This window comes from Podarcis cretensis, assembly GCF_951804945.1.
Source record: "Podarcis cretensis genome assembly, chromosome: 15".
Taxonomy (NCBI): Eukaryota; Metazoa; Chordata; class Lepidosauria; order Squamata; family Lacertidae; genus Podarcis; species Podarcis cretensis.
In genome coordinates this window covers 25802541-25815327 of record NC_137185.1, presented here as the reverse complement: position 1 = coordinate 25815327, position 12787 = coordinate 25802541, and the positions used below count along the sequence as shown (strand labels likewise).

Genomic DNA, 12787 nt, shown 5'->3' with positions numbered 1-12787 from the left:
GCAGATACCTGCAGTCCTGAAATCATCTTCTTTGCTTCTTCCATCTCCTTTTCCAAGTGATCTTGCTGCTCCAGGAGCTGCTCCTCCCATGTAGTCTCCAAGCTTGTCGCAGGACACCTGGTCTGCTGCAACTCTACGGGAAAAGGAGAGCACGTCTCTTCTGCAAGCAAAACAATGTGCTGGTTGAACAACTCTGGGTGGCCAAAACTAGTTTCCTCTGCACTTCAGAAGGGGGACAACAATATAGCACATGCCTACGGGTAATTTGTACACTTCCACGACTTCCTGCCATTAACAACAGGATGCTATGTCCTTAGGTGAAAATTCATCTTGGCAGAATCCTCGCAAGAGGACACACTGTGCTAATTTGAACTAATGTCTTGCTCTAGTTGCTGCATTTGGGAAACTGTAAGGCAGGCACACAGGCCACGTTCACACTAACTGTCTCTCTGCCCCCACTGCCAGGCAGTGCGCCAATTTGCACAAGGCCCAACAGCAATGCTACTGTTTTTCAGGAGGACAGCTTTCAAGTCACTCCTGTCTCAAAATCTGTAATGCCATGTTGGTTTCCACGTTTATACAGCATCCTACCTGCCATCTTTCCCCCATTCTCTCTGCCCATCTAATGCAGACTATAAACACCCTGGGCAAGGGACCTAATCCCTTCCTTCCACATTATTTAGAGATAGGCAGCTCCCCCACAAGCAGAGGCTGACAGATCTGGACAGGGTTGGGCAGAGAGAGACACCTTAGTTTTATCCAACCTTCCTTCAGCACAGTGGACTTTTCTATTGCTTTGCCCTGCTAGGATCCTATGCATAGTGACTTGGAAATTAGGGCTACTGAACTCAGGGAACTTTACTTCCAAATGAGCATGCACAGGACTGCATCTCAGAAGTTGCCTGGTTCAAATCTCAATACAGCTATGAACTCCTTAGATGGGTCTCTGGCAAAATACTATTTCTTAGCCTCAACCCATCCACCCCCAACTGAAAAATGCTCACTTACAGAGCTATTGTAAAGGGTGGCAGAGATAAAGTTGTGAAATGCTTTGAACACTCACAAAAACATTATAAAAATGCTACATGTTGTATTTGTTGTTATTATTATTTAAAAAGCAAGTACTACCCAATACTTTTTAAAGAGTCACTCCAAATGACTGAGGGGAAGTACCAACCCCCATTTTCCCAGGCTCTGTTCCAGCTTCTGCGATTATGAATTCAGACTTAGTCAGATGGGGGATTTCAGGCTTTTGTTTTGAGGATCCCACCCACCCACTGCTTTCCTTGAGTTAAGGACAAAGCATCCTTCCCTGTACTGTGAATGATAAAAAGGACTTCTCTGGGACTCGCCCCCTCCACATACTTTCATAGCTTTAAGCGAGTCCCCCCAAGACCACTACAAATGTGTCCCAGTCACATCATAGGTTTGAAAATTAAGCTCAAACAGGACTTTGCCTCAAATCCTATCATCTGCATGGACTATGGAGCCCTTGCTGCAGTTTTTCATTCTCATCCTTGTTCTGGGGATCCTATAATCAGGGAGGGAAACTGCACTGTTTTTATCTGTGCCAGCTGAGACTTAGGCTGTTTCTAAGGGGATGTCAAGGATGCTTTGAAACCTGGAATGCATTCCTTTGGAATGTTGTTTTTGTACAGAAAGCAGGTGACATACATTTTAGAAATCAAAATGCATGATCTAAACAATATGGATCATTCAGATTACAAACCTAATTACAAACTGCCGTGATCGTGTGGTGGTTAGAGTGACCAACTAGAACCAGGAAGGCCTAGCCCCACTTGGCAGTGAATTTCACCAAGTGAATTTGTGCTAGTCAGTCTCTCTCAGCCTAGACCTCCTTCGCAGGGTCGTTGTGCAGACAGAGAAAGGAGAACAGAATCTTTTGTGCTGCCCTTAGCTCATTGGAGGAAGAGCAGGTTAAAAATCAGCCAACTGATTAAAACCAGCATGAGAGACCATGAGGGTGTGGAAACAGCCCAAACCAATTTTCGCTGAAAAAGAGCAAGGGCCATCTTCATATTTCAGAGGCAAACCCCAGGGTGTTCCACATTGAGTCATGGGCCCCTGGCTTTAAAACATCCCGGGTTTACACTTAACAAAACGCCATGTGGAAAGCTGCCCTCAGAAATGCTGGACTGTTGTATAAGAACCAGTGGCTCACCTGGCTAAGGCCAGTTTACCTCTAAGTGTGTCTGTCTCTAAGGCCCATTTGACTTCACTCTCCAGGATGTCTGGCTCAAGGTCAGCAACCACACTACCTGGGGTATATGAGACATCCGTTTCTTTCTGGTATAATTCCTCTGTGTATTCTTGCCACATCAAGAAGAGGTGGCAAGAATACACAGAGGAATTATACCAGAAAGAAACGGATGTCTCATATACCCCAGGTAGTGTGGTTGCTGACCTTGAGCCAGACATCCTGGAGAGTGAAGTCAAATGGGCCTTAGAAAGCACTGCAAATAACAAGGCCAGTGGAAGTGATGGTATTCCAGCTGAACTATTTAAAATTTTAAAAGATGATGCTGTTAAGGTGCTACACTCAATATGCCAGCAAGTTTGGAAAACTCAGCAGTGGCCAGAAGATTGGAGAAGATCAGTCTACATCCCAATCCCAAAGAAGGGCAGTGCCAAAGAATGCTCCAACTATCGCACAATTGCACTAATTTCTCACGCTAGCAAGGTTATGCTTAAAATTCTACAAGGAAGGCTCAAGCAGTATGTGGACCGAGAACTCCCAGAAGTGCAAGCTGGATTTAGAAGAGGCAGAGGAACCAGAGACCAAATTGCAAACATGCGCTGGATTATGGAGAAAGCTAGAGAGTTCCAGAAAGACATTTACTTCTGCTTCATTGACTATGCAAAAGCCTTTGACTGTGTCGACCATGGCAAACTATGGCAAGTTCTTAAAGAAATGGGAGTGCTCATCTGTCTCCTGAGAAATCTCTATGTGGGACAAGAAGCTACAGTTAGAACTGGATATGGAACAACTGACTGGTTCAAAATTCGGAAAGGAGTACGACAAGGCTGCATTTTGTCTCCCTGCTTATTTAACTTATATGCAGAATTCATCATGCGAAAGGCTGGGCTGGATGAATCCCTAGCCGGAATTAAGATTGCCGGAAGAAATATCAACAACCTCAGATATGCAGATGACACAACCTTGATGGCAGAAAGTGAGGAGGAATTAAAGAACCTTTTATTGAGGGTGAAAGAGGAGAGTGCAAAATATGGTCTGAAGCTCAACATCAAAAAAACGAAGATCATGGCTACTGGTCCCATCACCTCCTGGCAAATAGGAGGGGAAGAAATGGAGGCAGTGAGAGATTTTACTTTCTTGGGCTCCATGATCACTGCAGATGGTGACAGCAGCCACAAAATTAAAAGACGCCTGCTTCTTGGGAGAAGGGCAATGACAGGCCTAGACAGCATCTTGAGAAGTAGAGACATCACCTTGCCAACAAAGGTCCGTATAGTTAAAGCTATGGTTTTCCCAGTAGTGATGTATGGAAGTGAGAGCTGGACCATAAAGAAGGCTGATCGCCGAAGAATTGATGCTTTTGAATTATGGTGCTGGAGGAGACTCTTGAGAGTCCCATGGACTGCAAGAAGATCAAACCTCTCCATTCTGAAGGAAATCAGCCCTGAGTGCTCACTGGAAGGACAGATCCTGAAGCTGAGGCTCCAGTACTTTGGCCACCTCATGAGAAGAGAAGACTCCCTGGAGAAGACCCTGATGTTGGGAAAGATGGAGGGCACAAGGAGAAGGGGGCGACAGAGGACGAGATGGTTGGATAGTGCTTTCGAGGTTACCAGCATGAGTCTGACCAAGCTGCGGGGGGCAGTGGAGGACAGGAGTGCCTGGCGTTCTCTGGTCCATGGGGTCACGAAGAGTCGGACACGACTAAACGACTAAACAACAACAACGTGTCTGTCTCGGAGGCAGTATGCCTCTGAATACCAATAGCTGGGATCCACAGGTTGGGAGAGTGCTATTGCACTTAGGTTCTGCTTGTGGGCTCCGCATAACAGACATTATGTTATGTTGGCCACTGTGAGAACAGAGTGCTGGACTAGACAAGTCCTTGGTCTGAGACAGTGAGCTTTCCTTCTGCCCCTATTGTGCTTGCTATCTGCAGTTTTAATTAATCAGAGTTACCTTCCCAGTACATTAAAAGTGTTAAAATCGCTTAATCTAGCCAAATTATAAATTAACCACTGCAGCCCTAACCATGATGCAGAACCAGAGTAAAATCTCAGAGGAAGGCTGTGGCAGCCCAAGTAGTGGACATGTACCTCTCAATTTACCTGGTCAGTTGTTTGTTCCCCTACCTGTTCTGGTATCTGCTTCCTCTTCACGAACAGTGTCAAATCCAGCCTTCTCCTCTGAGTGTGTTATACTGGACTCGCTCCTTGCACTGTTCACAGGGCTGGGCGATGCGAGGCTATAAGGGGAGAGGAAGGCAAGCATTATTTTCATTTCAAACTCTTATCATTCCATCGACTTTCTATGTGAAATAAAGTTAGCATGCAAAGTTTGATTACAGCAAATACTGCCCACATGTTAAGAGCAGCGATGGAGTGTAAGAGGGGGATTGGATTACAACAAATACATCAAGACAGGAATAGGGCAAGAAGGTAAGGTTGATAGAGCTCTGAAGAAGAAGCAGACCTACCCCACCCATGTATTCCTTGCCCCACCCCATCCATGTCCTACTAAGTGCAGCACTGCTGCCGGGAGGATGTCACTGCCTCCACCCACCTCACAAGCCACCCCTGGTTGACAAGTTAATCAGAGGGGGACATTGTACCTGTGAACTGGGGCTGGTAAAAAACAACTCATTGGACAGACTTTCAGTAATTAAAAATGGGGCATAATCCATCGGTAAGTTATCCTGTGCAAGCCCCACGGAAATGAACTGGATGTGTGCAAGAGTACAGAAGAACTCCCCAAGGGAATGCACTCCATGAGTCCGATCTCTAGCTCTCTCCCATTTTGCCCCCCTAAATGGCACCCAAATATGCTATCTGATATTGTTATCTCACTCTTGCCTGATTAGGAGACCACACTTCTGCTGCCAAGCCCATTCCTCGCCCTGATCTGGATTCTGACAGCTGAACAAAGTGATACTGGGAGAGTTCCTTTTTCCAGCATACACAAGAAGAGTTCAGAAGGGCTACCACATACCCCCAGAAGTCAAGGGGTTTATTCTACACATACACATCGGGGATTCTGCTTACAAGGGGGGGTGCTGTTGCAGTCCTCCATATGTTAAGTACAATTCCCATCAGCCCTGACCACTGGCCCTGCTGGCTGCTGGGAGTTGCAAGTCCAATAACACCCGGAGGACAACAGGCTCCCCATCCCTGGCTTACAAACACTTCTTGGGGCAACTTCTGCCCTTAGGAGTTGGAAGCTGCAAACAAAGGCTACCCACAGGATCCAGTCTCTCATTTGGTCCTTGCTTCTAAGGGCCTTGTGCAACTAAAGCCTAAAGTCAAATAGATTATTTTTAGCAAATTGTGAACTCCCATGAGGATAAAGATACCAACTTATGATCTGGCTTTAAATGCCTGGACTCAGCTTTTTTCTTCTTTTTTTTAACCTCAGTCCTCCCAGCTGCTTATCCTGCTCCAACCACTCAAACTTTCTTCCCTGTGCCCCCACCCCAAATTCTTCTCACATCCATCGCCCAGACAACAGAGAAAGGCATCTGAAACCCACTGACCCATTTAACATGTCCCTAAAGAATTTCTCCTTGCAAGTGTGAGCCAGAGTTAATGTATCATTTTCCCAGAGACAGGAAACAAAAGGTAGAGCATACAAAAGAAAAAGTGGGGGAAAGAGTGAAGAAAACAGAATGGATTAAAAACAAAAATAGATGACGCCTCCCCACCCAGCCTGTTTTCCAGATCTTCCCAGTACTTTTGAGTTGGATCCCACACCTAGAAAGGCACACTTAGGAGGCATACACAGCAGAGTAATAATATCAAAGCATCTTATAAACCCTCACATGTTCTTAGCATGTTCGTTTTTAACTCACAGGGCAAGAGCAAGGCTTCTCCAAGCTCCTGAGTAATGTAGTTCAAAAATCAAAGTCCCTCCACTAAATCTACTGCAGCTTGGCTGCATTCAAGATCTTAAGACACAGGTTGCCATACTACTAACCCAACCCCAGAGCTGCAGGCAGACAGGAACACAAAACGTAAAAGTTGTGTGTTTTGTATATCAACCCCCAAGGAATCAGTGACTTGGGCTACACTGTACCAATGTGGACTAAGGGGCTTCACTCAGCACAGCTGTCAATCCAGTCCTTAGGGATCAGCTGGAAGAGCACAACTGACACACGCATAGATTCTCCCTGACCATGGAAGCACCTTTAGGGACCCTCCATGCATAGGAGCAGTATACCACAGAAGAAAAGAAACTAGACAGGGACCCTCAGCATTTGAGGACTACTGTTGGAAACAGAATGCTGGAGGGAGATGGACTGTTGTCCGATTCTTTAAGATATCTGAAAGTTCTCTATAGCTCTCATTCTGTGGGATCAACGTGGCAATGACACTCTAGTGACAGAAGTCACACAGGCAGTAGGACTGCCAACTTCTCCTCTTCTTTTTGCAGACATCGCTATTTTGCCTTCGTTAAGACCTGCAGAAATGAAGCCATTTTCCTCATCACTTTATCACCATGCCAGTACTGTATTAGCGTCACCAGTTAAATGTCTGTATAACACAAAGGCATGGAAGCAGGGCCAGTTAAGAAGGTTGCAACCCAGCAGGACAGCCCAGTGTAGGCAAAGCAAGATGAAGGGAAAATGCATATGGGAGATGGTGGTACTAAGCAGACATTGCTCACTGGGATGAGGGCAGCTGGGCATCCACAGAAATGCCCACTCCATTCATAAGGGTATCACACATTACACCCTCCTTTTGGGGAAGCACGCACAAGAAAATGCTCAACCATGCTTTAAAATGCAACTACAGAAGGATTTTAATAAACACCTTATAGATGTAGCTCAGTTTAATGGCAGTTTCACATGCAAGATAACAGCTCTGTTTTACAGTTCTTTGGCCCATGATTTACCAGGGACTGCCATCAGGCTACCTCCAAAATAAATAAAGTTACCAAGTCAAAGTGTGCACCTGAAACCCAAAACACGAGTCACAGGTCATCTCCATCATGCATCCTACTAGTTAAGTGTTGGGGTGGGTGGGGTGGGGGTTAAGGAAACTCAGAGTTTTGCTATCAATTCCCAGGAGAATTGTGCATTTTAAGCTGTCAGTTTTCAGATTTTTTTAAAATTCCAATTCAACATTCAACATTAGCAACACATAGAAATTAGGTCTGGGGAATTGAATCTATTTCTGCAGGATTTATGGTGCAGGAAAATTATTTATATGCATCATTCCTTCCAGGACTGCCTGGTCCCTTACCTAAAAAAAGGTTGCCCACATAAGCGTCTAACAAGGGACCACTGAACAGTCTTAGCAACCAAGCCCACATCCCCTGACCGTTTCCACAACCAACCTGCCCCCCTCTTTTAAATGCCACTGGCTCACCATTTGACCTGCTTCCCTCCCATGCTCCCCCCTTGACCTCTGGCCTCACAGAGCCAATCTCCTAGGGAGCCTTGGTCTTCCACAAGTCCCAGCCACGGGCATGCCTCGTTCCTTCACGTGCTCAGAATTTCTGCGCCAAGGATGTCGGCTCCTGTCAAACTAGCAGAGAAATGTTTGCCAGGCGGACTCCCTCACACGAGCCAAGAAATTCACAGCAGGAAGAAGGGGGGAAATTAAAAGAGCAGCTCCGGTTCTTTGGCAGAAACAGGTCGGTGATAAATCTGCAGCCTACGAGCATGGCTCAGGGAGGAGGAAGCTGGACGCTCGGCAGCCGCGGTTTTCGGCTTGGCTCGGTCGCCTGTTGGGTTGTTGTTTGTTTTGCACTGTTGCATTTTGGTCTGACGTATGCCCAAAATCTTTTCAACAGCAAGGATCTCGGTCTGAATGGCAAGTCCTGCTTTTCATCCCATTCTAATCAGTCCAGCTCTCCAACAGCCGCCAGAGAGACCCCAAGCCAAGCCACAGAAACCACTTCTCCAGCCTCGGATCCTATCTCTGTAGCACAGTAGGTATCTGTCCCTCAGTCCTCTGTGCCTGTTATGTCTGTGTGCGCAGGCGAGTGTCTATGAGTGCGTTGCTTCTTCCTTCGCTCTCTGCAGCTCCGTCTCTCTCCTGCTGTCACCAGGGCTGTGCGAGGCAGAAACCTATTTTCTAAGATGTCTAAGCACAGGGTGGAGAAGAGGGATGGTCGAGGGGAGGGGAGGGGCTGGGAGTGGAAGAGGGAGGGAAGGAAGACGTGCTTCATGGCCTGGGAAAAAAAACAGCATGATTTGGGCAATTCCTGTCTGAAGCATGTCTGCTGCCTTTCCATAACAGTACTCTGCTTTCCCTCCCAGAAACTGTGGCACTAAGTGTGTGTCTGTGTCTGTGTGTTGATGAGGATCCAAAGGAAATTATCTCTGGCTATGTCACAGTCAGGAGGATGGGCATAGGAAGCATAGATTGTCCATCTATACATTTTATTTTTTTTTAACCAATAGATTTCAGACACTAATAAAATGGTGGCATGTCTGTTCCGGGCAGATTTGACAAACTGCCTCCCTGATGTTGATCTATTTCTTTGAGGGTGGGGAAAGAGCCTTGAAATATCCATTTGGCAACCAGGATGCACAAGGCAGCTCTATTGTCGAGCCTCTCTTTTTATTAAAAACTGCAACATGCACCAAGTATAAGTACAGCAGGGTGATATTTGGGATCAAAACAGCAATGGAATTGTAGACAGACACCCACACCCTGCCACGGAGTTACCACTAAGTATTTCACAACCATCAGAGGGGCCAGTGACGAAACCAAGATGCCCTGTTCATGTTCCACAGCTGGGAAAAGCAAAACACAGAGCCAGGGAGAAAGAAAACAACTTGGGTCTGGCAGTCACACTCTGTTCCTCAGTTACTATTGGCAACAGCTACCATTGCTATATACAAAGATCTCACAGAAAAGAAGGATGGCAATGAAAATGCACTTCATACTCTATCCAAAAGAGGCCAGCTACATCAAGGTAACTCTATGCACCCAAAATACCGTAGTAAGAGCCACTTGTATTCAAACTTTTGGTGAGGATGGTAGAGAGATGGTTACAGCCACAATGCTCTAATTGATATACATATCAATATAATGGTCATGCAGAGACCCCAATGAAGTCTGCCTCAGTAAAAGCACATTGTCAACCATCCTGAGCCCTCAAAGCAGGGGTGCTGGAGAAAAATCCAGTGCCCTGTGCACAAGAACACACCTCAGAGCAGATGCAGGAGTTACATCAAAACCCCTTCATACTCCTCTCCTAGTGCTTGTGCATATGCACGAATTATTTTGCATGTGCATTTTTGCAGAAGGACTGCATTTAATTCAACAGAGGGGTGCACAGGAAGAAGACAGGTGAAAGAGTGCATTCTTCTACTCTGAGGGCAAACTTTAAAGCAGGAGAATTTGCCATTCTCCAAACAGACATAGAGAGCTGCTTGGCATTCATGAAAATGTTACCCCCCACTCAAGGCAAAAACTGTACACCAAGTCAGACCACTGGTCCACCTACACTGGTTCTGAAGGGGGGCGGGGAATGAATGCCAGGGGCTCCAAAAATGTATCTCTAAATTGAGCAAATGGGCATCTAAATGGCAAATGTAAGCCAGTGTAAAGTGACAAAAAATACTAACTTCCATATAAAGTAATGGGACATGAATCAGTGGTGAGTGGTGACTGACAAGGAAAAAATCTTGGGGTCGTAGTGGATAGCTCAAAGAAGATGCTGGCCCAGTGTGTGGCAGCTGTGAAAAAGGCAATTCAATGCTAAGGAACATTAGGAAAAGGACTGGAAATAAAACTGCAAATATCATAGCAGTGTTATACAAATCTATGGCGCAAGCACACTCTGAATACTGTGGACAGCTGTGGTCACTACTCCCGAAAAGCATACAGCAGAGCCAGAAAGGGTTCAGAAGAAATGCAACCCATATGATCCTGGGGCAAAAACAACTCCATTACAAGGAAGGGTCACAATGTTTGGGGGGTTTTAGATTAGAAAAAATGGCAAGGAGGGGACATGATCGAGATCTATAAAGTTCTGCATGGTGTGGAAAAAGCATGCAGAGAGAAGTTTTTCTCCTGTGCTCATAATACTGTAAGTTGGGGGCATCCTATGAAAGCTGAATGTTGGAAGATTCACTCCTAGAAGAGGCAGTGATGGCTGCCAGCTTGGATGGCTTTAAAAGAGGATTGATGGAGAATAAGGCTCTCAGTGGCTACTAATCATGACGGCCATGTTCTACCTCCACAGCAGAAGGCAGAATGCTCTGAATACCAGTTGCTGGAAGCCACAGTACTGTTGTGCTCAGGTCCTGTCTGCAGGCTTCCATAGACATCTGGTTGACCATAGGATACTGAACTAAATGGGAAACTAGCCAGATTCAGCAGGCTCTCCTTATGTTCTCATGCGCTATGGTTCATTATAATTGTATAAACCAGGATTCACAATACCTAAATTCTACCCACAGTATCATGCTTCTGAATACTAGTTGCTGGGGCTCATGAGAACAAGAGAGCTGGTATTCTTATATCTGGTTTGAGGGCTTCCCAGCGGCATCGGATTGGCCACTATGGGAACCAGGATGCTGGACCAGGTGGGCCCTTGCTCTAACCCACCAGGGCTCTTCTGATGTCCTATTAGCTCTTCGAAGTTTCAGAAACTTTTTCCAGATCAGCTACCCAGAGCTCCTTTTAAACTAGAGATGCTGAGGACTTTATGAAAGATCCCTCCCCTGTCAGGGGCGGTGTGTCCTTTATGTCCCATGATAATCCTGAAAAATTACGACCCACTAACATAGATTAGAAGCCCAACTTCACCTAGGCACATTTGAAAGGTCAGGAGAGAAATATCCACCCTTTTGCCACCTTCACAGAGAATACAACAGGGTGGTTAAAGAAGCATGTTAAGGTGTAACTAATCTGCAGCAACTGAGTCTATGACCTAGATTTAAAGCCAGCACCAATCACCTACATCATCTTTGGAAGCATCATAAATTGCCTTGATGCTGACTTAACTTGAATTCTCCCTCTGAGTGGCTGTGCCTAGCCTGCAGCCATTATCTCCCCTTACCAGCTTGGCAGTTATGCTGCAGTTTAAACAGGCATTTTCCATGTCTGTGACAGCTCTGGATTTGGTAAACCAGCACCAGATGCCTTTACCCATGACAGGCTCAACAGCCCACCTCCTTTCACATGGAACAAGTTGTGTATCTGGCACTGCTGGGATGGAGACGCACACAAGGTATGGGAGAGATGGAGAACCACTCTGCAGGGTAGCCTGGATTTGATGTCTCAATCTGGGACCTTGGTGTGGGGCTATAAACAGCATTTCCATATCTGCTTCTCCCCCCACAAAACCCTACAGCACACAGAAACTACTGTTCTTCCCTGCAATAATGGACACAACTCTGAAACATCTCCCTCCTTTTCAACCTCCCCCTTGGGTCCCGCTGCTGAGTTTCACAATGCAGCTTCTGCCCTTTGTCTGTACACAGTTACAAAGCCGGCACACAAATCCACATTTAACGGATGGAGAATATCCCCCATTCTCAAGACATTATGATTGAAATCTAATTACACATCACAGCACAGTCCTGGGTTTAATTAAAAAGCATTTTAGTTCTAGCTTGACATAATCTCCGATCAATTTCCTAGCAGGTTGTCTGTCCTTCTGCCTGCTTCTCAGCCCTACAGGATTAGGAGAACTCTGGGAAATTTGCACACTGGATCAAACCTGTCAAATCTTTGGGGGTCTTCTTTTCTCTTGCAGCTATGCTGGGGATACAGCACCTGCAGGGGGGAGTCAACAAGGCTTAAAAAAAGTCTTTGGGAAGTTCACACAGCTTTAACACCATGTCTCAACAGAAAACCCAGTCTGAATTTGGGTTCCCAGTTACATACTGAGTTTGCCTATAGATCCAATTTAAGGTGTGAAATGGACAGGGTAAAAAGCACCCAGTTTCTATTCATCCACAGCCACGATATGCCCCTATTACCTGGCCTTTGACACCCAAGATGTGTGTTTTCAGGATCTGCCCTATTCATGTGACTGCTATTTTTTAAAATTGTTTTTAAGACTGAAATTTAAATTGTCGTAATCTGCCCTGGAATCTTCTGGTGAATCTACTACTACTACTACTACTACTACTACTAGGCTCCCAACCAACACTCAGACATGGACTTTGGTGAAAGTCAATAGGAAGGAAGTTCCTGAACTCTGGGGCAGCCACAATAATGCAGTGCTTAGCTCGCCATGATTAACTATGATTATTAAACAAAACCTCCGTGTACAGCAGTTGGTGAGTAACCTGTGGTCCTCCTGATGTTGTTGGACTCCCATCAACCTCAACTAGCACTGTGAATAGTTCAGGCATGATGGGATCTGAAGTCCAACAACATGATGTACAGCAACAGTATATCTCTGAATACCTGAAGCTGGGAACAAACTAACAAGCAGGGAAGGCCATCAGCATCAAGCCTTGCATGTGAGCCATCCAGGGGAATCTGGCTGGCTGAAAAAGATAGGGCTAAAGGACGCTAGTAGGACAAACAGGACAGTTCTTGTGGAACACCTCTCCTCCTGTCCTCGTGCACAGATGACACGATAAAGGAGATGCTCTAGAAC

General features: G+C 45.9%; 1 protein-coding gene and 1 long non-coding RNA gene across 9 annotated transcripts in view; one reads left to right on the top strand and one right to left on the bottom strand.

The window, feature by feature from the left end:
* Positions 1–12787, bottom strand: part of DIXDC1 (DIX domain containing 1) — an 89343-nt gene that overhangs the window by 19685 nt on the left and 56871 nt on the right. For 5 of the 8 annotated variants that reach the window (XR_013833337.1, XM_079954698.1, XM_079954700.1 and 2 more), the window contains 2 exons: positions 4351–4463; positions 9–160 (listed from right to left, as the gene is read on the bottom strand). Coding sequence is in view for 7 of the 8 variants with exons in the window: in XM_079954698.1 (XP_079810824.1) it covers positions 9–160; positions 4351–4463 (265 nt within the window). In the remaining variant the exon portion in view is untranslated. Of the gene's footprint in view, positions 1–8; positions 161–4350; positions 4464–7581; positions 8014–12787 lie in introns of those variants that run through there. The other 3 variants (XM_079954702.1, XM_079954703.1, XM_079954701.1) reach the window with 3 other exon arrangements.
* On the top strand, positions 7726–9686 carry LOC307203800. Its single transcript, XR_013833364.1, has 2 exons — positions 7726–7849; positions 8009–9686. It is a non-coding gene; the product is annotated as an uncharacterized lncRNA (long non-coding RNA).